This window comes from Podarcis raffonei, chromosome 9, assembly GCF_027172205.1.
Source record: "Podarcis raffonei isolate rPodRaf1 chromosome 9, rPodRaf1.pri, whole genome shotgun sequence".
Lineage (NCBI taxonomy): Eukaryota > Metazoa > Chordata > Lepidosauria > Squamata > Lacertidae > Podarcis > Podarcis raffonei.
Genome location: NC_070610.1, coordinates 64,105,365 through 64,131,743, shown reverse-complemented (window position 1 = coordinate 64,131,743; position 26,379 = coordinate 64,105,365). Strand labels below are relative to the sequence as shown.

Sequence of the window (26,379 nt, the reverse complement as noted above, 5' to 3'; positions counted from 1 at the left end):
TTTTATTGGTAGTTACGTTGAACTCTGCTTAAAAAAAATGCAGAGGGATAGAAATAGGCTATAGGAATTGCTCTAACAAGGCTAGGAATCCTTTCTATTGAGGAGTGGGAAATGAGGTTTGCAACACTGGTTTGGAAGATATTTATAAAACCGAACTCTCATGGAGTTCCAAACGCAGAGGCTATATTGTATGTTAAAACATTAGCCTAAAGGTAATTCAAAGCATTTATTGGATTTTCCACATTCATCAATACTCCTTTGGATACTTAACAAGTCGAGAATCACATAATTGTTCACTTTGGCAGCAGTTCTCCTTATAAGCCTTGCCTACCCCCCCACCCCCCCGGGTGAGGCAAGCGTAAGTGAGGCAGGCAAGAGTGAGAATGAGGCAGTACAGCGTGCTTAATTTCTGTTAAAAGTGGTTAAATCTTGAAATAGTTGAGCTCAGATGGCCATGACAGTGAAATATAGGAGGTTCCTGAAGGCTGCTGTTTATTTATTCATTCATTCATTCATATGAAAAAAAAAGTCTACTGTATACTTCTACTTCCCATGTACCACTCAAGGCGGCTTACAACAATTCAAAACTATGTTGCAATTAACATTTATTTAAATACAGAAATTACAGCAAAAAATACATAAACATTATAAAGCAACACTGGAAGAGAGAAACTAAAAGTCTGGTGGAATAAAAAATGTCATTGTCAGTTAGTGAAGGACATCGAGAGAGGGAACCATTATGCTTCATGGGGCAGGGTGTTTCATAGTGTTGGCGTAGTCATTCAAGAGGCTTGTGTCTTGTTGTTATCAAAAACTGTATCTTCATTGTAGAGAGCGGGGTCTCACCTTCTGATATTCATTCCTCATGCATCTTAGACCTGAGCCATTTAGAGTTTTAATATGGTCCCATGATTCCTGTGCTAAAGCGAAAACAACCATCACCCACCCATAATTGTGGAAAAATAAAATTATGCAACTTATCTACATTGTGCAGATTTATGTCACCTTTTATACATTCTGCAGTCTGTAGTGATGGAAAGGGATAACATCTGCTCACCTGGGGCTGCAGGTGGGTGGCGTTTGCTGCATAAAGTGGCCACAGCTGGTCTGGGGAGCCCACTATCTTCCTGTGCGGCAGGGGAAAGGGATGTCCACCGGGCATTAAAGGCCACAATGCAGCACCTGTGCGGCCAATCAGGGGCAAGGGCATATGGGCTGCACCCAGCCCACCTCTGGCCTATTTAAGGGCATGGCCAGGTGTAGGACTTTTTAGATGGTTGTGGGAGTCTGTGACTTAGAGGTAAGGCTTCTTCATCCATATATCCAGGATGTTATTCATTCTATTGTCCATAGTCATGGAAAGGGATAAAGTCCTGGACTTAGGTGCCAAAGTCCTTCCCTGCAAGCACCACTGAGTAGAGAGATTTCTGTATATTCATGTTTTGTTTTAAAAAAAATAAAATAAAAATAATCTTAAGATAATGAAGCAAGGAACAAGTGGGTTCTGTATTCCCCTCTTCCCTCATTTGGCACTTAATATACTGCACATGGGAAGAATCTGAGTGTTCAGTGGCTTCTCCTGGTTGTTCCTTTTTTAAAAGCTGTCATGGTCTGTGTTAGATGCAGTTAAGTTGCTTGTACTGTAAATTTCATTTCTGTTCCTCTTATCGATTGTCTTTTCCTTGAGTGCTTTGTCTTTTCCCCTTTCCCTTTTTTAATGGCACTGTGAGGGGTTTCTTTTTCTTTTTTTTATTTCAACTTCCACGCTCCAGTTCATTTTGAGAAGCCTGTTTTGCTGTTTATTTGTCTTTGCTTTCCAGTGATTAATTTTAGAAGGAAGCAGCTGTGAATAGTAAATTGGCAATACAGAGTGGCTCTGGGGCTTTGGCAGTTGGTAGGATTTTCAAAGTGTGGAAATAACAGGTGTCTCATGTCATCACAGGTTTGGAAAGAAGTTCTAAAGCAAAACAAAACAAAAACACCTACCCTGCATTCCTTCTCATTTTTCTCATACTCAGAGGCAACAGTTAATGAGTTATAGCACTGTGGACATCTGCATATAGATGACCTCCAGCTCCAAATGCAATGCATTGATTACATTTCCCTCTCAGGAACACATGATATTTCTTCCCATTTTGAACTCACAGTAAGCATATGTGGTAGATTAGGTTGAGATATTGTAACCAAGGTTAAGCAATAAATTTCAGGGGTGTGTGGATATATGAATCTAGGTCTCTCTCTACAGCCCAAACTCGCCACTCCATCCATCACATGATAAATGAAAACTAGCCTTTGGACTATGGATTCCCTAGTAGTGTTCAGTCTGTGTGGGGAAGGGCTGTAGCTCAGTAGAGCACCTGCTTTGCATGCAGAAGGTCCCAGGTTCAAACTCTGGAATTTCCAGGTAGAGCTGCCTAACACCCTGGGGAGCCACTGCCAATCAGTGTAGACAATTAAGCTGGGTGGACCAATGGTCTGATTCAGGGCTTATCCATACTTCTTTTGTCCTGTTGTTTCCCCCCAGGGAAAATCGCTCTTTAGTGCTCACCAGAGCAATCGGCAATTCAGGTTTCTCCTGGATGCTGTTTGTTCCGATCTATCACTAAAGAATGGACTTTCCTTTGGAAAGGAGTGGGGCAAGGAGAAAACCACTCAGACCCACGCTTTCTAGGAATGCCACAAGCGGAGACCCTCAGTATAACGTGGTTTCCTATCCTGTGTACAAATATATAATTAATATTGCAAGAACAAAGGTATGTGTGGCACATGAATTGCAGTAACTGCCCTCACTTTAAAAAATAATAATAATTGGCATTGTCTATCATGGTACATGGTAAGTCTATCATGGTAAGGGACGTGGGTGGCCCTGTGGGTCACAGAGCCTAGGACTTGCTGATCAGAAGGTCGGCAGTTCGAATCCCCGCGACGGGGTGAGCTCCTGTTGCTCGGTCCCTGCTCCTGCCAACCTAGCAGTTCAAAAGCATGTCAAAGTGCAAGTAGATAAATAGGTACCGCTCCGGCAGGAAGGTAAACGGTGTTTCCGTGCGCTGCTCTGGTTCGCCTGAAGTGGCTTAGTCATGCTGGCCACATGACCCGGAAGCTGTACGCCGGCTCCCTCGGCCAATAAAGCAAAATGAGCGCCGCAACCCCAGAGTCCGCCATGACTGGACCTAATGGTCAGGGGTCCCTTTACCTTTTTATCATGGCACATACCATAGATCGTCAAATGTAAATCCATGGGTTTTCTGTGGACTGTTCCCTTACAGGGCTGATAGTGTGACGACTTATCCTCCTGCTACTCTTGGTAGGATCAAGGGAGCTTATATAAATCTCTGCTCTTGGAGATTTATGAGCTAAGCGATCTTCATCTTTGATAAATGATTCAACCCTTCTGTTTTGAGTTGAAAGAACAACTGGAGTGAAAGGCAGTTCTCTCTCTCTCTCTCTCTCTCTCTCTCTCTCTCTCTTTCTTAAATCACAGTTGCGCTAAATGTTATCAAAGCTCAGTACTTTCCCATAAATAGATTGTCAGTTGGGCCAGCTAAGATTTAAAATTTTCTAAAGTTCAGAAATATTGAGATATATTTCCATAATCAATGATGAATCCGAATGCTGTTCTTGTCTCCAGATGGCAAGGTGGAATGCTGCATACCCAAGGGCATATATTTGCAGGGAAGCAGATTTCTCAGAGAGTACTAGTGTATTAGCATGATGTGATATGATAAACACAGTACAATATGATGTGGGAGTACACTAGCCACTGCAGTTGGTTTTTATTGTAATTGAGATAATTGGAATTCAAACAGTTTAACTGCAGGAATTCTGCCTCACTTAATCCATGGATTGTGCCCCCATCAGAAGATAAAATAACTTTGTTTTGTCAGACTTTTTGAGGAGGTTGTGTAAGCTTCATAGAATGGTTGAGGCAGTTCCCCCCTCTCTCGCTTTACTGGAAGAGTGTTCCAAGAAGCTCAAAATCTTGGGCAAGCTCTTAAGTAGTAATGAATGGGTGAAAAGTATCCTCCCTCACCCTATGCACTTTTTATCTCTAATTGGATATTACCTGTTCATAATCTCAGATCTCAAATTCTGATTCTCAGCTTTGGAAGTTAATAGATGGATCTTTGTTTTATACATTTCTTTTATATAAATAGGGTGATTTACACTCCTAAGCACTTCAGAACAATGGAGGTCATTGCCTTTTCATAAATTAGATATAGGTCTAAGAGCTGAACTCAAAAGTATAGTATCATAAGAACAATGTTTATTATTCAAGCAATGCAACTAGTTGATACCTTTTAATCCCATTAGCAACTTCCCTCATAGGAAAAAACACAAGGCTTGAAGCTCTTATTTTTATGTCATTTTTGGACTGATCAATTGAGATGATGCTTCCTTCTTTCCTAATCAGATCATTTAAAATCTGTCAATGTCTTCAGTGGAGTATCTTGGGGTAGCAGGATTGGCGTTTTTAGGATTTTAAATAAAACATCAATACTTTCCTTCCAGACTATGTGGCATCAAGATAATAAAAAGGTTGAATTAATTTGCTATTTGCAATATCACTTTCATCATCTCTCCACAAAGCAGGTGCAAAACAGTATATTTAATATATTATCTTAAGATTTGAACTTTCTCCCCTAGTGGCAAGTGTCTCTCACAGAATTCGTCATTCGTTGGGGGCTGACATCCTCTTGGGGAAGTGATAGCAGAATAGGATTTTTATCATTTCCCCCCTCTTTGTGTAGAGCCAGACTTTGGCATCTTTGGCTTTTGTTTCACAGACAATTGAATACAGATTGGGATCAGTGTTTATGGCAACAAGTATGAGGGGAAACCTTCCCCTTTGCTTCTAGGCAGCTTCTGTTATCTGGTTTGAAATGTCGAGTATTCTTCAGTGAGCTAAAAGTGAGAGCAAGAGATAACATTTACGGTGGCATAAAGTTGGAGCCAGATATTTGCACCAAGGACATTGTTTCCTCCATATTCTGTATGGTGATTTTAATGAAATATCCCCTAAAATGATCCTGGAAATATATCTCTAAATATAGTATTGTTATGCATTGCATATTAATATTGCAGTTTCAAGGGCAAGATTCAGGCTGTTTTTACACCGTGGTTCTTGTACCTAATGTGTTTGTAATGCAAGTATGAAAGTTACATTGGTCAGAATGTACATTTGCATTATTCAACCTGCTGCCCCTTCACAGTCTCTTTTGCATTAGCAACATGGCAGGTTAAAGCAGAGTAAGAAGAAAGCAGTGCTTGGAAGGCTGGTGTGCTTCAGAAAGAAATAATAAAAATATGATTTCTAAAACAGGCAGAAAAATCATTAAGTCGTCCACCAAGACCCTCGGCAATTTTCAAGTGGTTCATGGGGAAAGGAAAGTTTGGGTACTACCAACTTAGAATATTCTTCTTCAAAGTAGTCTTCTATAAATTAGAAGAGTCTGAAAGCTTTCAAAAAAGCCTAACACCACCAGCACTGCCCCTCTCCCACTCCAGATTTTTTTTTTAGGGTATTGTAGAATATCATCATTATGCTCTGGCCCTGGGTAATTGTGTAATATGAGAACAAAGCAATTAGGTTAATTTACACACTTAATTAGTTTATTGCTTTTTTTTGTCCCCTAACATCTTTGCTGAAAATTAAGCTTTGATTCCATTAATTAATAAGCATGTGCACATTTTGCAACACCTGTCTGAAAGAAAAGCTCAGAAACAAATAGGACGGGGTTTCATTTCCCACTCTGAAATCATTCCATACAAAGAATGATATCATACTGCTTTTTTCAAATCCATTTGGACCAGCTTGGTGCAACCTTCAATGAGCAGCTCACTTTATTTCCAACTTGTGCAGTGAGAAATGGGTTATCTTTTTCATCGCACAGCATGGAAATGTAGTGATCCGCTGATGGAGGAAAAGAGCAGACTGCATCACGGACAGCTTGGCAGCAGGATTGAGCAGGACTCAGGCTGTCTTCCTCTCTCCTGAGCCATAATCTCTGATCAGAATCACAATCTCCCGGTTTCAAACTTATCACAAATTTCACAGCTATTGCTGACGGAAATCGAGTGGGGCAGGCTGTGAAAAGGGCTGGAGGGCTGGAGGTTCCCCACCCCTGAGTTAGATGTTTCTCCACATTGCTTGTTTTTATTGATTAGTGGCACTTATGATTTAGAAATTCTGCAAGAAGACAGAATAGGCCATTGTATTTTAGGTACCCATTTGTAAGAACTCGATTGCATAGTATGACTGTACATACACTTTGTATTCTTTGTATTCTTCATTGTATTCTTTTCGGCACATGCTAAAATGATTGTTTTAACAAAGCTACCCAGATGCTTTGAAATGCTGGTGCAAATTTTAATCTGTTTTAGTCTTTTAACTTCTGGTATGTTTTAATGTTCTGTATTTTCCTCCTGATTTTATGGTTTAATCTTTTCCTAAACTGCTTTGAGGTGGTGTTTTTTTAAAACAACAACAACAAAGTGGTGTATACATTTTATGAACAATAAATAAAGTTATTATTTATATGCCACCCCTCTGACAGGGTTGCCCCAGCCACTCTGTACGTCTTCCAGCAAAAGATAAAAACACAATAAAGCATCAAACACTAAAGGCTGCAGATTTTGGAGGGTCCTTGAGCAAGAACTCTCCACTGGCCTCCTTTCCTCAGTAAGCCTTCCTCTTCACTGCAGCATGTCCAGGGAGCTCTTATCCATGGCCCTCTTGCTGAGCTAGGGACCCTCAAGAAGTGCCTGACCATGACTGACCTTTAATGCTAGTTCTGTGCATCACTTGAAGCTATCACATCTGCAGTGAATGAGACACAGAGCTAGCTTGTCTGTTCATCATACATTTAAGTGGGGTAATGCATATTGACTGGTAAGAAATCCAGGTCTAATCTTGAAAATTTATTACAAATTTTGCTTTTAATTGCTACCCAAAAGTAGCTCTTTGTGAGATCTCTACCCCCTCCCCCCATTATAATCCAGGTGTTTGCAAGCATTACTTCAAAGCAAGGGGACTTTAAAGAGAACTGTTCAATGTGCCATTACATGTGGATCAGCTCACAGAATGAGACAGCGGAAATGGTTGCAATATTATTTTAAGTTTTAAAAAATTGTAGGGTTGAGCAGTAGCTAATCAGGGTAATAAAGGTAAAGGTACCCCTGCCCGTACGGGCCAGTCTTGTCAGACTCTAGGGTTGTGCGCTCATCTCACTCTATAGGCCGGGGGCCAGCGCTGTCCGGAGACACTTCCGGGTCACGTGGCCAGCGTGACGAAGCTGCATCTGGTGAGCCAGCGCAGCACACGGAACACCGTTTACCTTCCCGCTAGTAAGCGGTCCCTATTTATCTACTTGCACCCGAGGGTGCTTTCGAACTGCTAGGTTGGCAGGCGCTGGGACCGAACGACGGGAGCGCACCCCGCCACGGGGATTCAAACCGCCGACCTTTCGATCAGCAAGTCCTAGGCGCTGAGGCTTTAACCCACAGCGCCACCCGCGTCCCCACAATCAGGGTAATGGGTGACTGCAAATGGCTATGAAAGAAGCTGCAAAATAGTAGAAGGCAAGTTTTTTGCATCTTTGAAATGGTAGCTTTTGCATTTAAAAATCGAACATCACAAAAATTTGATACACAACTACAGAGAACACCCTGCAAGTCAGGTTGCCTGTAATGTCAACATTGTTGACACTTCAGACAGGAACATCCCTATTATTGTCATTCATGCTGCTTCCTCTGCTCTTTAAACTTTCTGAATCCCTAGCTGTTCATTCATCATTTTGTCAGCTGCTTGCTCCAGAATGTGCCCTGTGACCCTTTGTGGGTGGGCGGGCACATCTCCTCTGGACTAACTTGGGCTACACTCCGTAACAGCCCTGCAAGGACAATGATGGTGATGTTTTGGCAGAAAGTTTAATGATTTGACATTATAGACAGCCTGTCTTTCGTCGTGTTCTATGAAGGGTTGCACCACATTTTAGTGTTGCTTGATCTTTCTTTCTTTCTTTCTTTCTTTCTTTCTTTCTTTCTTTTTTTTGTGGAGGTGACCATTTGAAAGGATATTTTGGCAGAAAGCTTTGCCTGTCATTCTGTTCTAAAATAAATTCACAATTCTTATGGATTTTCAGATATCTGTTACATTTGTGAACAGCAGTTAGTATTTGCGTATTTTTTAAATAAAGGTAAAGTGGGAAGTTTTGGGGAAGTATAATAGCTTAGTGGTGGAGCACATGCTTTGCATATATGATGTTTGATTTTCATTTTAAACCTGGGGCGTGTAACCTCTGACCCTCTAGCAGTGTTAGAAACTGAGATATGAAAGCTAGGAGCACCTTAAATTTAGCTTATGGGCGCAACAACAGAATGTCTAGGGACACATTTCTATAACAAGAATACAAAGCTGAAAATGAATGAGCTGCCCCTAAAATATTATGTTCATTTTTCACATGGTCTAGTCCTTCCCCTGTCCATATGCTTAAGACAGTCTCTTCTCCAGTCTTCAGAGAGTAGCTGGAAGTGGGGAGGTAAAAAAAAGGCCTTCCTCTCCTTCCACTCTGCAGTTTTAGTCTGAAATCTTAAGCTCTGTACTGCGACCAGAGGTCAGAAACTGCTCACGCTAGTGAAATTCCCTGTCGCAAAATGTGCCTAGAACAATGGGAGTTTCGAACACTGCCCTCTAGATGCTGCTAGACTACAACTCCCATTATCCCTGGCTATTAACCATGTTGAATAGGACTGATGGGAGGGCTACAGATTTTCCATCACTGTTTAAGTATTTTAGGTTGCAGGGCAGGGAAAGACCTGGGCTTGAGACCTTGTAAAGGCTGCTGTCAGTCAGGGTGGACAGCATTGCGCTAGATGGACCAACAACCTTTACTGGATACATTCAGTTACCTATGTTCAACACCTCAGCTGCACTGTAGGAAAATAGGAAATGCATATATTCCATTTTTGATACTGTATCAATGTTAGGAGAGTTTACTTTATAAAAAGGTTATACAGAACTTCTCCATGTAACATTTATTTCCATCTTCCCTCTCCCAAAGCTAGACAAATCAACTAAACAGTGTCTTTTAAAAAATCAGTTTATCTGAATTTGATTTTGGTCTGTCTCTTGGTCCCTTCCAGCTCCACAATTATATGATTCTATGTTTCTTTGAAGTGACACACAGTCCTAGGTTCTGTCATCCCCTTCCCCCCTAAAAAAGCCTTACTGAGATATTCTCAAGCAGACCTTCCTCATTTTTCCAGGTCTTACAAACTCAAAGGCTACCTTTTTAGTCTTTGCTACATTTGTGCCTGTCTGAGGTCCTTTGTGTGATATTTATTATTTTTCCACAGGTGCCCTGTAAATATTGCTTCCTCCAAAGTATATCTGGGTGGCAATTAATAGTTATACTACTGGAGTCAGTTTGAAGGAAGGAAAATTTGACAAGTAACAATATAGGCAGTGAAACCTTCTGTTGGGTTTTATTAACAGTGTCAAAACCCCATGTTTTGCTGGTTGTTTTATTTAGCAGAATATGGCATACATTATGCAAATTCAGATGCTTATTGGTAGGACTGCATGTTTCCTGCATGCTTTGTTAAATAATAATCAAAGACTAATATAAACTATGAAGTGGTTCCATTGGGGGAGAGAGAAGCGCTAGGTTTCAATCTTTTGAAAAGGAATTGACAAGTTAGCTGTATTTTTTGTCTTCAAATCCATTAAAGCTCCTCTTTAACTGACCATAAAACAGGACTTCACATAAAAGCTCTTTTAACAATAACATTATCTTCTTACTTTTTTATACGATCATGAAATAGGATGGTTTTTATAGATGCAGTTTTCTTCCTCACTGATTAATCAAATTACTTATATTATGGATGTGAGGAATCTTCAGCAATTAGACACAACTCTTCTACAGTGAAACCTGTCCCTTTCTTTTTTACTGACTTTGCCATTCCATTGTCTCAGTTATTCATAAAAACCTCATATGATGTCTTGAATATTTTTGAGGATGTGAACAGGAATTTGCATCCAAGTGCAGATTCTACCCTTTACTTTAAATGGGTTGCACATTCAGGCTGTAATCCTACACTCACAAGTAAGTAAATCTCATTGAACTCAGTGGAACTTACTTCTGAGTAAATAAAATACCATTGCAGTATCTTTTGGATTAAGCTAGGCTAGGTTAATTAAATTTATATATTGCATCCTGCTACAAAATGTCCTGAAGCAATTACACCAGAGTAAAGGTACAGTAATAATAATACATAAGCATGGTCACACTTTGGTCAGAATACAAAGCATTTGGTTGCTAGTGCTGCTCAAATGCCTTGGGAAAATAACAACAGAAACCAATATGTGGAATAGTTTTTTTGTTGTCAGTGGGATGTAATTGAATGAGCACCCTCATTTTTTTACTCCCACTCGTAGAAGTGTTTGTGCATCCAGTTGTTAACAATCCCTTTGTAAATTGTAAATTGGATAGAAATGGATAAAAAGTGGATTTAGGATAGGGAGACATGAGTCAGTCAATTTTGGTCAGTTTCACTTTTACCCATTTTCAATCATGTTTGTTCCATCCCATTTTGTGTAATAGCAGAAGCACAATTAGAATTGTATTCATTTATATTACAAGCATTTCTTCCCTAAATATGGATGTTATATGCATTTCTTTGTTTCTATTCATACCTCCCTAAATATTCATGTGGTATGCATGATAAATATACAGTTTTGTATGCAGTTATATATGTGTATAGATAGATAGATAGATAGATAGATAGATAGATAGATAGATAGATAGATAACTGCATTTGGATACATGCTTTAGTCTGGGAACTGTGAATTAGGTCAGTTCTGCATTGAAATGCAGACTCAATTTGGGATAACCAGTGGAAATGCAATATCCATGGTGGAAAATGAATCATGCTGGAAATAGTTTATTTCACTTTCTGAGTGAAGTAGGGTAAAGGGCTGAAATAACTTGGGCCTGTTTACACAGAAATATGTACTCTGAAGTCACTGCCAATTCAGATTACTTTACCTGTTGATGAAAAGCAAACTGAATTGAAAGAGAATCATCAATCTCTGGCAAGACCAGGAGTTCCTGACATGACCTCTTTTCTGACCCTGAGTAAGGAACCCAGTTTTTATTTTTTGATGGATGGAATTCGTTGCCGTTAGAGGTAAGGCAAGTGGTGTCCATTTCTCCAGTTTAGGAAGGTTTTTTTTGGGAGCTTCAGCAGTGAAGCAGATCAGACCGAGAACTTATATAATTGCTGGAGGTTCCACCTGTTATTGGCTCACAGACAGACCTTGATTCAGGTGGGTGCTTACATGTACTTCCCCTGCCTCCCAAAAAGCCATGTGCAGTTAGCTGAGCATTTTGTTAGTGACCAAAAAACCTTCTGGATTACCATCAACCCTGATCTTCTCGCCCTAGGGATGATGGTTAGGTCTCAGAGTCAGCCAGGGCAACTGGTGTTGATACTTCCAGTCTTGGACCACTGATACCTGGGTGCAATGTAGGGGTTGTCATTTTTTTGCAAATTTATTCAGTGAGGGGTTTTAAAGTATGTTTCTGGGTAACTCAAATCTGATAATATTTTTTGACTGGATAGCGTTTAGCTTGATAAGCCAACGTTTGTTGAAGAAGCACATAAACTGCTTTTGGAAAACCTTCTGACAATGTCAGGTAATACTAAATAAAAATAATATTAATATATCATATAACTGCAAGTACTTGGCAATCATTTTTAATGATTTTTATACAATTTTACACATGGATTCTACTTGCCAAACAAAACCAATTTATATGAATTTAACCAAAATAGCTTTTGAATTCCCAAGTCATATCACAATTTTAGCACCCCTCATTTTTGACAGTTGAAAGTTGAAAAATTCAACGTGCTCTAACAATTTAACAGTTCTCAAAGTTGTTGGCAGTCCAGCAATGTTTTTGAGGGCTCTGTTTCCCCTCCAAGGAAAACCCAGGTTTCAGGGCTGCTCAGGACTGATCTCTGGCAGGTAATCACCAGAGAAAGAGCCTTCTTGGATGTGGTGCCCATTTATGGAATTCCCTCTGCAGTGAAATAAGTTCATGGCACCAGAATTAATGTTTTGGTATCAAGCTATTTAATGGATTGTTATTTTATTATGTTTGTCCTGTAAGCATACAAACAAAATAAATACATAATAATGGGTAGAAAGAGAAACATGACAGTTTCCAAATAACCAAGATAGTCAGCAAGAATAGGTGGGTGAAACAGTGAAATTTATTCTAAACAGGAACAGTTATTTCAGAACAAGCATGTTAGGGTAAAAACCAGAAACCCAAAACTCTGAATCGGGCAAACCAGAACATGGTTTACTTTCTGCCATGGGAGACTCAAAGGTGGATTTGGATGCTGAAAAATGGGAAGGAGTAGAAAGTGGACGACTTGCATTGCTTGTTGTTTGTGTTTCTTGGTAACGATTACAGAATTGGAAAATGCAACACACACACATGCCTCTTTTTGTGAGATGCATGTTTCTACCTTTGGAGTCATTAGTCTCGATGTGTCCTTGCTGTTAATTCCTGTTCTTTGGTTATATGGATTTTTTTATTCCATCCATTCAATTGCTAAGTAAGCCTAGGTATTTCTTTCAGCCTGTATATTCCTTCGGACAAATGTTTTCCCAGGTTTTTCTTTCTAGCAACGGATCCACTTAATTAATTTCTGGTCTGTGTTTTAAATCGGACCATGAAAAGGTCATTGCAGCACTTAGAGTCTAGAAATGTGTGTGGACATTTTAATTAATGCAGTGGAGACCATTAAAACAATAGACTTTAGTTCCATGGATGTATTGAAAGAATACTTAGACAGATTAGGACCAAGTAGAAGCTTTTTTGTTTTTTTAAAGAACAAAAATGTTCCATATCACAATCTGATTAGTGCAAGAATGGCCAACAAGTTGTCCCACTGAATACAAGTTACTGGGATTCAGAAGTGGGGAAAGTTCTGTTGCACTCAGGTCTTGCTTATGAGCTTCACATAGGCAACTGCGTAGCCACTGTGGGAACAGAATGCTGGACTAGATGGGCCTGGTCCAGCAGGTCTCTTCTTTTTTACCCTGCCTTCTTGTCTGCAGCCAGTCTTCTGGGCTGAGTTCTTTGTCATCTGGGCTTCTTCTGATGTGTGAGGAAATAGGACTCTTCAAACTCACACACGCTGGAACAATTTTCTGCTTCTACTTCAATATGATGAAAGACAGATCAACCAGTATAGTGTTAATATTCAAGATGGTTGGAAATGGAAAGAATTGAAGGACTGGAAAGCTGGAACTGTAGAGTGCAGAAAGTTTTCTGTTATGCTCAATTTAAAGTTGTTTCATCAAGGCCTTTAAGAATGTATAATGTGGAAATTCTTCCAACTGTTTGGACATTTCTTTCCTCATGCAAAGTCTTTGATTGCAAGCTTCAAAGTATTTGATTGCAGGAGGATTTCATCAATGGGTGGAAAACTGTACAACAATTTATAAACAACCCTTGCTTGGGCCATTATAGAGTGTACATTTGTGTGCAGTGTGTGCACATGCATGCATGCATATTCTTCTTTTTTTAACCTGATTTTCCTCTCAGAGGTGACTTTGAAAAGTCACAGCATGAAAATTGGCAATAAATGATGCTCAGTGCTAAAAGCTGTAAAATGTCAAATAACATGCACCTTACCCCATACTATGCATTTTAATCATCTAGCCTGTCTGTCATACACATTTTCAAAGTATTAGCCCTTAACAAAAAGGGAAGTGTGGAGAGCTGGGAAAGCTGATACACAAGCCAGTTAGACTTGGTTATTTGGACTTGGCTTGATTTAACTCCATTGACTTCAGTCAGTGGAATGAAATCACCATAATTGAACTTGAATTGGTTTCTGGATCAGAATGTAAATTGGCTTAAATCAAATTTAGTATTATGGAAATCCAAAGACCTGCAAGGGAGAATGAGGGAAGAGGATTCCACAGTAAAAGATGTGAGGTTTGTTGATAGTGTAATATCCATTTTTAAAATATATATATATCACATAACTGGATCCATTCTAGCAACATTTGTTTTGTGGCGTTATAGTGATGGCCTGGTAAATGTGAAGTCCTTGTAGGGTGGGGGAGATTTGTACCATGGTGTAAAATCAGTATAATACTTATAAGTGTAATATAATTATAAGTGTAATCCTATACAGACTTGCTAGGAAATAAGCCCCACTCAACTCAGTGACCCTTTCTTCTGACTAAACATGAAGATGTTTGCCCTGGATAGTTAGGGAGTTGCATCTGTCTAGAACGAGACTGCAAACTACTGTCCTTCCTCATTGCAAACATGGCAGACTCCTTCACTTCAGACAGCCCTTGCCCACAGAGAACACTGTACTTGTTTGAATCACTTGGAGTCACCCCGTGCTCATACAAAGAACCAGTAGAAGTGTGGAAAAGAAAACTCTTCTCGTTGGAACAATCTGAACTGACTGAAATAAATTCCTCATGGATGATTAAAAACCTGGGCTCTGTTTTACCCAGACACTGGCATACTGCAATTAAAGCGCTGCAAATTGAAATTCTTCATTCAACCCATGACAGCCAACCTGTATGCAACTTGTTGATTTGCACCACCACTTTAGAATGCTGTAAAGTCTCCTAATTGGCTATTTGCGGCCTTTCTTAACCCCACAGATGTCTTACTTAGGCATCTTTTTTGTGGTTCAATCACAGAGTTAATCTGCAGACATACGCCGCTCAAATTCAAGAATGCCAAGGTTTAGAACAGTGCAGGATTTTCTGTGAAGATTGGTTTTGTGGATCACCTTGCTGTGGTGCATAATTTTAGAAAAGAAAAGTAGATTGCCATCATGAGGGTAGAGCCTCTGTCTGATTTTACCTTGTGCAGTCCTTGGATTTGAAAGTTCTTTGGAAATAATAAATATGCTTCTTATTAAGTTGTTGGTTCGGGATTTTACCATCAGGTTACTGCTTAAGAATCAGTACAGTATTCCTAATCTAACTAAGATTTTGTCTAAAGTTCTGTTTGGGAATGAACATCTCTGACATAATGCCCACTGTGGCCTTTTGATCTGCTGGTAGAGCTTTTCTGAGGCAGATCGTTTTGCTTGTCTCTCACTTGCTAAGCTGGTGTCAAGAAGTGAAGGCACTAGGAGCCCACTGTTTGTACTCCAGCTCATTCTCCTGTGGCTTTGTTGCAAGCCCTGTTGATGAGAACTAAGAAGATTAAGCTAAGTAATCTTTGAATCTTGGTGTCGGTGAAGTTTAAATTCTCATAAACTGTCAAACCTCATAAATATGAGGATCAGTAAGAAGGAAATAAAAATCCAGAAAGAGTGGCTTACTTATTTACCCCCCCCCCCCACACACCTGTAAAAATTTCAGCAATATGATCTCATGCTCAGGTTTATGGCTGACATGGGAAAGTCACTGCAATGTAATGTGCCATCTCATTTTGATTTGGCATTGCTCCTTAAATATATATATATTTGTTCTCTTTTCCACCCCCCCATTTACTCTGCTTTTGATTATCCAGTTTTCCACTCCTTCAAGAAAGCACCTACAAACTTGTGTCAATTATCTTTTTGCATGTTGAGTATGTGGCAATGTGCAACCGTATGCATCTGGTTAGGATGCATGAGAATACGTGCCTGGCAAGAGGTCATGGCTGATTGTGCTATGAATTGACCTAAAGAGCAGAAACAGAGAATCTAATTCATGCAGCTCTTGGTGGGATGAGGGGTGTGGGGAGAGGAAGAGAATGGATCAGAAATACAATATAGGGTGGCTGTCTGTCTTACTTTACAGAATAGAGTCCTCTAGTTGAACTGCTGTCCAAAGAACCTTAAGAAGGGAAAACAGGGTCCTTGAACTTGCCTATCAGTGGTCAGCACCTGGAAAGCAGTGAGCAAGAACACAGGTCACCTTACTTAGAATCATATAATTACAGAATTGCAATGCAGGGATAAGCAGTTGTTCCATACAGGGATCAAACCTGTAAGTTATAAGCACCACGCTCTACCATGCATCTTCCTGCTATGGTGAGATGTCTGGGTTTTTGTTTTTTAAAAAAAACACTATTAGTATCTATGCTTATAACTTGGCATGTGCAAATATGTGCCCACTTTTGTTCTTTAGTTATTAGATATTTCATTTGCTTGTAGGCATTGCGCCACCCCTGCTTAAAACATAAAATGTGGAACCACAGTAATAAGGAAATACAACTGATGACATACAATTAAGCTTCACTGACACAAAGATTTTCAGATTATTTTGTGCTTAATCTTCTTAGTTTGTATCCACTGTACATGCAACACTGCCTCAATATAATAAGAGTTTCAAAGTGTGATTAATATCAATGCTCTTGAGGATCATGCCGGTGGGGGGGATGTGCAGCTAAAGATTGAATGAGGGACTTTCCAATAAATCCTTGCAGATGTTTTACCTCCAAACTGCTGATAGAAAACCAGCACTTATTTAACATTATTATTACATTTATATCCCACCTTTCCTCCTTGGTGCTCAAGGTGCCATACATCCTTGTCCTCCCATTCCTCTCTCTCACAATAATTTAAACTCTTGTCAAGCTTTTTGTCCTTAAAACTTGGCGCCATTCAAGTATTCATCTCCTCTTGTCCAGGGCTTAAATGGTGTTTACGTTTAATGATTTAAACGTGCATTTTAGAGTGCATAAAGGAATTGTGTTGTGCTCTTTGAAGACAGATCCAAGTTCAAGCAAATTGAACTGGTATCTTCTCTAGGTCTTTCACATCTCCTTGAACAAAACTTTTCACTGCACTGATGTTTCATCTTATCAGGTAATAGAGCTCACTTTACTTAAATAATTGGTCTTAAAATAGGGTCACAGGCAACCTACATTCGGTCACACCAGGGGACACCACCTAATATTTTATTTTGTACTTTATGAGGAAGGACATGATAAAGTAGGATGATAGAGGGCTTAGATAGAGATTGGGAGGGGAGGGCAAAGAAAGACATATATAATAAAAAGGAAAACAAAAGCGGCTGTTATATTCTGTTGTATCTTGGCTTGAATATATTCCCCTTTGTTGGCCTTCCATTAGGCAGTGATTTACTGTAACTCAGAGCCGGCCCACCCATGTGGTGGGCTGAAGCAGCCTCCTCAGGCCATGGAAGCACAAGAGGTGGTGCCCCACCTGCCCCTGCTGCCAAAAAGCCCCAAAAGGAAGGTGTTCTGGGACGCGGCCTTGCCACTTATCTTCCTCTCCCCTTGTGGCAGACCCCCTGCCTCATGCCAGCTTTGGCAAGAGGGTGGTGTTCCAGTGTTCAGCATTGCTTGCTCCTCTTTCCTACTCCTAAGGTAGAGAAGATGAGCAGCAAGACCTTGCAGAATGTCCGCTCTCACTATGTTTTGGTGACAGGGGGCTGTTCTGCTGGCAAGGGAAGTGGTGGGTTGGGTGTAGGGTTGTGGGAGGGGAGACGGGGGTGGGAATCACATTCCTGTTTCACCTCATGGAGAAATGTTATAAATCATCTTTCTTGCCTGGAAGTACTATTTTTCTTCTTTCCCTTTTTCTTTCACTTCTTTATACACTTAACTTTCTTATGTTCATTTTGGATCTCATTGCCTCTAGATTTATGAATCAACCCCTCACACTCTTTTAAGCAGTTTTTGTGTGTGGTTAATCTTGTTACATACTGTACAGCCCCTGAGTTTTTATTTAGATGCTTAAGACATTAAGATGATGTAGCAAGTTAGGTTACCGGTGGTCTCAGATATGAAAAATTGAAGCTAACCGATTTAAATTATGGCATTCTTTCCTGAAAACATTAGTATTGCAGCTAATGATCTTAACTTATATCTTGACAGGAATCTTTCTCTGAAGTTGTCAAAGGAAGTGGATCGAGGAGAAGCGAGGTGCCCTCGTGTCAGCCAACTGGCTAGCAGCCCATCTGTGGAGTGGCCTTTTGCAGCCATCGAAGATGGTGGAGGGATGGAATCTTTGCCCTTCCGACTGATGATGCAAGACTGTACAGCTGTCAAAACATTACTTCTGAAAATGAAGAGGGTTCTCCAAGAGGTAAGGGTTTAAATGACTGAAAGGATACTGTTTTTCTATGTTAATGGTGATGGAAAATACCAGAACTAACTACGGGAGGTTGATCTTCTGACATTTGCTTTTGCAAACTATTGATTTATTGATTAAAAAAACCAAAAGGTCCATAGCTAAATTGTCCATAGCTGTCCAGTCTTGATCATGGTGCTTCTAGCTCCTGTAATACATTTGACTTTTGAGGAGAATAGAGGGAAATAAAGTGCTCTTGTTGACAGCATGATAAAACAAGATGGAAAACTGAAAGGGAAAGGGAATTTGAGGAGGGGTTAAGATTGGATAGGAATTTAAAGAGAGATTAACTAGTAAGTAAAGTTTAATGGAAGCAGGCTGACTTGACTGACAATGGTCCCTGGCCACATGGAACATTCATTGTACATTACTGTTCGTCACAAGGCAAAGCAGTCATCTGATCACTGAGCCATGCGACTAGATTGATTTCCATCTGCCTCTGATGTTGGCATTGTTTTTAAACACTCTATCAAAGAGCTTGAAATCGATCTGGTCACTCAGAAGAGCAATTGGTGAGCTGTGTAGCAACTGCTTCCATTGGAAACTATTTTGTGAAAGAGATTATGTCTTGTTTCAGCCATATGGTTAATGTGATGTGTATGAACCTACTTGTACCTCTTCTTTCCACATGGCCGAAAGATCTGCTTCTGTTTTCTACTAAGCACAGTTTATTGTTTCTTCTCAATCAAGGATGACAGTCAGCCATGGTTTATCCAAACTAGCCAGAATCAGAAACCACAGTTTGATTTTGAGTTGTTCGGTCATATCATAGTTCAAACTCAGTGCATTTTTGTTTCAGTTTGGACATCATGCCAGAGGAAGACAGAGAAGGTTGCGGGGAGTAAACAAGCTTAGTTTAGTTCATGCAGAACTAAGCTTTCATTTAACATTGTGTTCGGACACAGCTGATAGGAAATCTCTTTCTACAGAGGTAGATAGCCGTTTCACAAATTAAAGTCAACACTTGATGTTGCAGTTATTACATGATGAATATGCAGATATTGAAACAGTTTATATTGTGGATTTCCCCTCCATTATTCATATTTTACAGAGCATGGAGAAATTACTTTTATAAAGATTCCTAAGATGATGTGAAGTGGGTGTCTAATCTTATTCTGACTATATGAGTTCAGAAACTACTCAGTTTTTCAAAATTAAAACAAAAATAGAACCAATATCTAACACTTTGTGTGGATGTTATCAAAAGAGTCTCAATATTTGCATGGTTGTATCAGGATTGTAGCAGAAGGAGAGTTAAAGGAAGACACAGGCATTATGCTGCTGGAAAGCTATGAGAATGGACACCAATGCTCCAGTTCCACAACTTTTTTTTTCCTTTCCCCATCATAGCTTACTCATGATCAAGGGTATATTCATAAACATGAGGGCTAGTATTATAAAAAGAGAAGATCTCTAGAATCTTAACCTGATCATAGATTTCAGCAAGATCAAGGGAGCTTCCCAATAGCCAGACAGGTATTTATTGTGGGACTGGTGTTCTTTTATGCAAGTTTTTCACAGCATCCATTTGACGTCATTATCATTAGAATGCCAGCCTGTATTTTGCCTCCATTTAATATTGATTTACCCTTTCATGAGGAAAATCCCATATAAATTTTAAAAAAGAATCAAAAGCATCTCTTGCCACCTTCCTGTTTGCAATATCAAAACCGCCTGTTTACCATATTGAACTCCTGTCCAGAAGCACCTCAACAGCTCTTTATTTTGGTGATAAGATTTGGCATTTTATATGATAGGAGCTTTTAAGAGATCAGTACATCTCTCTGTCAGCCCAACAAATATCACAAATGACTGGCAAATTAAGAGGCAGTTATCAATTTATTAAATCTCTCCAGGTTTCTTTAGCTAACCAAGTTTGTAATTAACCAGTATATTGTTACTGATTTATTCAACGTCTGCATTTAAAGTAGTCACTTTTTAAAAAAATCAAGTAATTCATGCTGGAAATGGGTAATTCCTTCATTACATGCTGCTTTAACATGCATTGAGTGTGAATTTTACAACAACAACAACAATAATAAGGCATCAGATTCTGATAGTAGTGTAGTTGGTTTGGCAGTCGGTTTATTTCTTTTTAATGTTTGTCTCCCATTTACAAACCAAACAGTTTGCTGATATATAGTTCACCATTTTGGCTTTGATTTGTAGATACAACGCTGATGAATCATGACTGTGAAGATTTTGGGATGGGCTGCAGTATCAACCGTTTTGATATGGCAGACATTCCTTATGGAAGTTAAAGATCTTCCGGCAGAATTCAAGCCATTGTAATGGTTTGTGCTACTTGTTTTTCTGCCAGGCAAACTGTCTGAACAAAATATCTATTAAAAGAGACTTAGCTGTGGGTGCATTACAGTGCCCGCACCAGCAATTACTTCTTCATGAACTGCCCCAGGCAAGTGAATGTGACCACAGAATCGATCCACAGGGAAAAATAACCCCCAAATATGAAACTCTCTTTCAAATCTGCTGCCCATCTCTCCTTGTAGTCTACTGGAACTTTGTTGGTAAGAAGTGAGGGTGAACTAGATGAAGTGATCTATCCTTTGCATTCTTACTCAGGAGTAAGTCCCACTGTTTTCAGGGAGGCTTCTGCCCAGAAAAGTGTGCATAGGATTGTAGTTTTAACTGAGTATGTGAACTATAAGATAAAGGAGAAGTAGTTTTGTGTTTGAGGGAGGGAGAAGAACAAGAGAACATCCTTGCCACCACCCCAGATACCAAGACTTTCATGGGTGCAGTGCAGAGTTTTTGTCGTGCTCAGCTTCCTTTTGAGGTAGCCCAGGGATCCACCAAAATGTCCTTTGTCCATACAATAGTCAGAAAAGATGCATAGGCAGTAAAACATTGCTTAGTTACAAATAGTAAAAGTTTCTAAACTATTGGTATAGAAAAAATACTAGCTTCATACTCTGTTCTGGTTTGAAATGAAAAAGGCTGGTTAAAGCCATGTCTTGGAACAATCAGCTGAGAGCTCTTTACATACTGAAATACACATGGAGAGAGAGAGAGAGAGATAACAAAGTGGTGTCCCATTTCCTCACAAAGTTTGAAGTCATGGCATTGGCTAAGCCTGACAGGACAACTTAGTCTATGGTCCATGCACTAATTAGATTCAAGCATGCTAGACTTATATGAGGCCGGAACACACACCTTTAAGCATGGTTAAACCTAATGGGGGACATGCATGAAGAATTAAAGCTTGAGAGTAGCAGGTTGAAGGAGAACGAAACAGCAACATCTGCCTCCTAAATGCCAGGCTCACACCTGGGTCTTAACTTATTCTCCAGTCCCTTTGACATATATATTTAAAGGTAGAAAGCATAATGATGTAGTTGTTTGCCTACTTAAATGCTTAAGTGGCTAGAACAGCACAAAAAAATAAAGTAAAATCAGCCCAGTTAATTCCCACCATCATTATCTCAATTGTCCATTATTAATTTGCTATTGTTGGCCTTAATAAAGCAGCCAAAATGAGCCAATTCCCCAACCGAGTTTGCTGTGCGTCTATTGTTGCCTCGGGCTCGTCATTTCAAATACACCTGAGCTTTCTTGGCAAAAAGAGCTGATTGTCCCAATAAATTGGCATATGTTGGAGACTGCATTACAAATAATCTGCAAGCAACTGGAAGATCTTTCACACACACAAAAGTCCAGGAAAGTGTGGATTACACTCTGTCCTTTCCATAGCCTGTGAGTAATTTTGAGCTAAATGATGTGCTGCTTAATGACAGCAGAGATAAAAATGTTCCTGATAATGAGGAAGACAAAGTTTAATAATGTTAATGATAACAAGGCTTCTAATGAGTTCTCCAACTCTGTTAATAAAAAGCAAAAGGAAATAGAAGTGGGATAAGGAAGGAGGGCACCACAGACAGAGGAGTTCCCGACCCATGTTATGCAGTAATTGAATCTCCTAACAGCTTAATGGGATTGAAGGAATTAAAATGTCAAGTTGTCAAACATAATTTTCTAATGTGCAAAGCAACACTAACTATGTATGCAAGAACTTAAAAGTAACTCTGTCCCCTTTTTGGACTTCATCCATATCTAATGTAGATTTAAAATGTGCCACAAGTTAATATGTTTTACTTGTTCTCTCGTTTTGCGCTTCCCTTGTTTTTGGTCCAGAAGCTGCTGTATATGCAGAATGCAGCCTCCTGGCTGCTACTGGGAGATTCCCATCAACACCTGTTTAAAGATCTAAACTTGCTGTTGGAATTCCCTCCCTATTACCATTTAGCTAGTACCACTGGTACTTTGTTCAGATTCCTGCTCAAGATACTTAAGACTCTTCATTATCTTAAGGCTTTTCTGCTTACACAGGGCTTTTCTGATGTGTAGCTCGACCATCAATTATTGTGTACCACTGTCCAGATGTTGACTTAAGTATTTGCTTTATGGATGTATCATGTTCATCACCTAAATCCTTTGTTTAATGTATGGTATATAAGGGACACGAGTGGCACTGTGGTCTAAACCACTGAGTCTTGGGCTTGCCGATCAGAAGGTCGGCAGTTCAAATCCCTGTGATGGGGTGAGCTCCCATTGCTTGGTCCCAGCTCCTTCCAACCTAGCAGTTCGAAAGCTCGTCAAAGTGCAAGTAGATAAATAGGTACTGCTCTGGTGGGAAGGTAAACAGCGTTTTCGTGTGCTGATCTGGTTTCGCCAGAAGCGGCTTAATCATGCTGGCCACATGACCCAGAAAAACTGTCTGCGGACAAACGTCGGCTCCCTCGGCCAGTAAAGCGAGATGAACGCCACAACCCCAGAGTCATCTGCGACTGGATTTAACTTTCAGGGGTCCTTTACCTTTACCTTTTATATAACTCTATAAATAAACAGGCTCACTTTAAAGTAGGCATGGGGACCCTGTGGTCCTCCAGATGTTGTTGGACTCCATCTCCCATCAGCCCCAGCTAGCATGGCAAATGGACAGGGGTGATGGGAGTTGTAGTCCAACAACATCTGGAAGGCACCAAGTTCTCCTCCCTGGCTTTATGGGGCAATGTTGGAAAGTGGCGTAAGAGGGAAAGAGAAAAACTCTGAATCAGAATAATCTGCCTTTCTCCCCTGCAGATGAAATAGGGTCAAATAAAATAAATCACAACTTTTAATGTACAGGAGAGGAAAATCTCAGGCAAGGCTGGAAAGAAATGGAGCAGTCAGAAACAGTGGAGTCAGAAATTCAAGGATCCTCTGGAGCAGCATTAGGGGAAGTTACGATGTAGGGGTTAATGTGTTGTCCTAGTACTATGGAGAGACCCAGATGAGAATTCCTTTCTCTGTCAAGAAGCACATTGCATGACCTTGGGCTATTCATTATCTTGCACCCAAACTTACTACAAAATGTTGTTGTAAGGCTAAATTGGGACTGGGTTGGAATGGCTAGCTAGTAGCTATAGTAACTTCACTTTGCTGTGTTACATTTAAAAAACTGTGCTTGAACAAGTTATTGTAGTATGCAGACAAACTTACTGGTCAATAAAGCAGTCCTTATTCATTGCCAGTAGACAATCTAGCTCCTAATAAGTAGAGACACTCATTAGCGGTGTCTAGTACCACTCATTAATTCTCTGTGCATCAATGCCAGTTACCAAACAGCGAATGAGAACTGGGGAGACAGAGTTAATCTTTGTTTAATTTCACAATATGAACACTTCTCCATCCAGTGTCCAAATTCCTGTTTCATTTATGGCAGATTGCCAAGCAAAAGTATTCTTCTTCCGCGCTCATATCTGAAAGACAAGATTCTTCCCCCCCACCCACCCACACATGTCTTATTTCAAATCTGAAAGCAGATAACCCACATGGATGCAAAGATACTCTGAAGTATGGCTCCTGTTACCTCGACAGACTCTGAACACCACAAAGCAAGTTACCAATGATACAGCTAGATGACTACCAGTACGCTTATCTCTGCAGAACAGGACTGAGATAGCTAAAATACCTATCTACCCATGAATCTCTCATATCATTGAATTCTTTCTTCTGAGAAGATAATTTTTGCTGCTTTGCTATGAAGAGCACTGTTATTTTTATGCTAGAGAAAAGAAAACGGTGCTGGTTCTGTCTTTAAAATATATATAAAGCATATTTTTATGCCAGATAGAGAGAAAAAGGCCTAAAGTGGCGATTTTGTCCTGAAATATATAAAGTGTGGCTGTCTGGCAATAAGGAGTCCATTACCTTTTCCTCTCAGACCCCATTACTCATAATTCTTTTAATCTTCCCATGTTGTTTTTGCATACTAATTTGGTTCTTTATTGAGATTAGCATTTCATCACCCTGGGACGAATATTTGTCCTAATTACTGCATCAAACTAAATCGAAACAGCTAAACTTCCTCATTTCATGTGTGTGTGTGTGTGTGTGTGTGTGTGTGTTTAGGGAGCTCCACACACACAACTACACACCACTGGTGGTAGCATAAATATAACTGGTGGCATTTGTTTCCTTCACTGTTTGTGATTACAATTTCAAAGGCATAAATTGGGGAAATGGCTCTATCGGACAGACAGCTTGCCCTTGGTGTCCCATCAGTGACAATCTGATGCCAGATGACTATTGGCAAATATAAAATGTCTTTATTTCCTTCAGTATTGGGCTAGATAGATAAATATTTGATGGATAAATATTTGTGAGGCAGTTTCCTATGTTTGAATCTAATTCTGGTGCATAGGAAAACACAGGTTCCCCCTTCTTGAAGTCTGAAGGAATAATGCCACCTCATTCATCTGCACTTACAGACAAAGTTTGCTGATACAAGTACCATGATCAGAAGGAACTTCTTACATAAGGGTAACAGGATTTCACATTGCAATGTAATGTTTTTGTAGTTTTCACTGCTTTAGCTTCCACAGCCTGTGAGGCAATGAGTATTATAAATTAATAGGTTTTGGACTGTGGAAACTGAGCACCACAAGCAACGCTGAAATTACCTGACTGAATCATAGAATTGTAAAGTTGGAAGGAACCCCAAGGGTTATCTAGTCCAACCCCCTGTAATGAAGGAATCTCAACGAAAGCATCCCTGACAGACGGCCATCAAACTTCTGCTTAAAAACCCCTGGGGAGAAGAGTCTACCACCTCTTGTGGGAGTCTGTTCCACTGTTGTACAGCTCTCACTGTCAGAAAGTTCTTCCTGATGTTTAGTCAAAATCTCCTTTCTTGTAACTTGAAGAAATTGGTTCAGGGTACTATCCTCTGTATCAAAAGAAAACAGTAGATGTACTGTAGATATTTGAATATGGCTGTCATATCTCCTCTCAGTCTCGCTTTTTCCAGGTTAAACATACCCAGCTCCTTCAACTGTTGCTCATAAGGCTTGGATTCCAATCCCTTGATCATCTTGGTCACCAGCCTCTGCACACGTTCCAGCTTGTCAATATCATTCTTAAATGGTGGTACTTAGAACTGGACACAGTATTCCAGGTGTGGTTTGACCAAGGCAGAGTGGAATGGTGCTGTTAATTCCCTTGATTGGGACACTATACTTCTGTCAATGTAGCCTAGAAAGCTTGTTTTCTTTTGCTCTGGAGGATAGCACCAGAGCTGGTGGGGGTCAAGAAGCATTTATCCAATGTTACCTTCTTGAATGTGAGATTAGAGTGCTCCTGATACCCATTTTCTATAGGTGAACTAGGAGGAGACTATGGTCAATGGTATCAAAAGCTGGTGAGAGTTCTAATAAGAACAACAGGATCTTTCCCCAGCCATCAGGCTAACCAAGACATATTCAGGGTCAGGTTGAATTTCCTTGAGGATCAGATTTAGCCCACATGTTATTTTTTAGCCATCCCAGATCAAGACCACAAGCAAAGAAGGTCCACGAACTACAGTATTTTTGGTCAATGGCAAGAGTACTAAAATCTAATTTGCCAATAGCTACTCCATATGATCCATTGTTAATGTGTGGGCACATAGAGTGTTAGAGGCTTTTATGTGCCGATATAAATTTTGGCAGCTGTTCAGATGCAACTTAAAAAGTGTTTTTTGCTGGTGGCTGTATCAAAATGTTCTAAACAATTATACAGTGGGATGATAAGGAAGCCCATTATAATGCAAATTGTGCTGCCGTTTTGTGACAAACTACTCTGTGTTCTTGTAAGAAAACGATTTGCACATTATCTGCTATTAAATTAGCCTTTCTAATTTAAAGCAAATATGATTACATTTCAGTTTGTGTTTCAAATAATTATTTCTGAAACTAGCTG

The 26,379-nt window shown here is 39.9% G+C and overlaps 1 protein-coding gene across 5 annotated transcripts in view; it reads left to right on the top strand.

Moving 5' to 3' along the window:
• Positions 1-26,379, top strand: part of CCSER1 (coiled-coil serine rich protein 1) — a 701,519-nt gene that overhangs the window by 274,691 nt on the left and 400,449 nt on the right. For all 5 annotated transcript variants that reach the window (XM_053404078.1, XM_053404076.1, XM_053404077.1 and 2 more), the window contains one exon: positions 17,886-18,096. In XM_053404078.1, the coding sequence (XP_053260053.1) occupies positions 17,886-18,096 (211 nt within the window). The remainder of the gene's footprint in view (positions 1-17,885; positions 18,097-26,379) is intronic.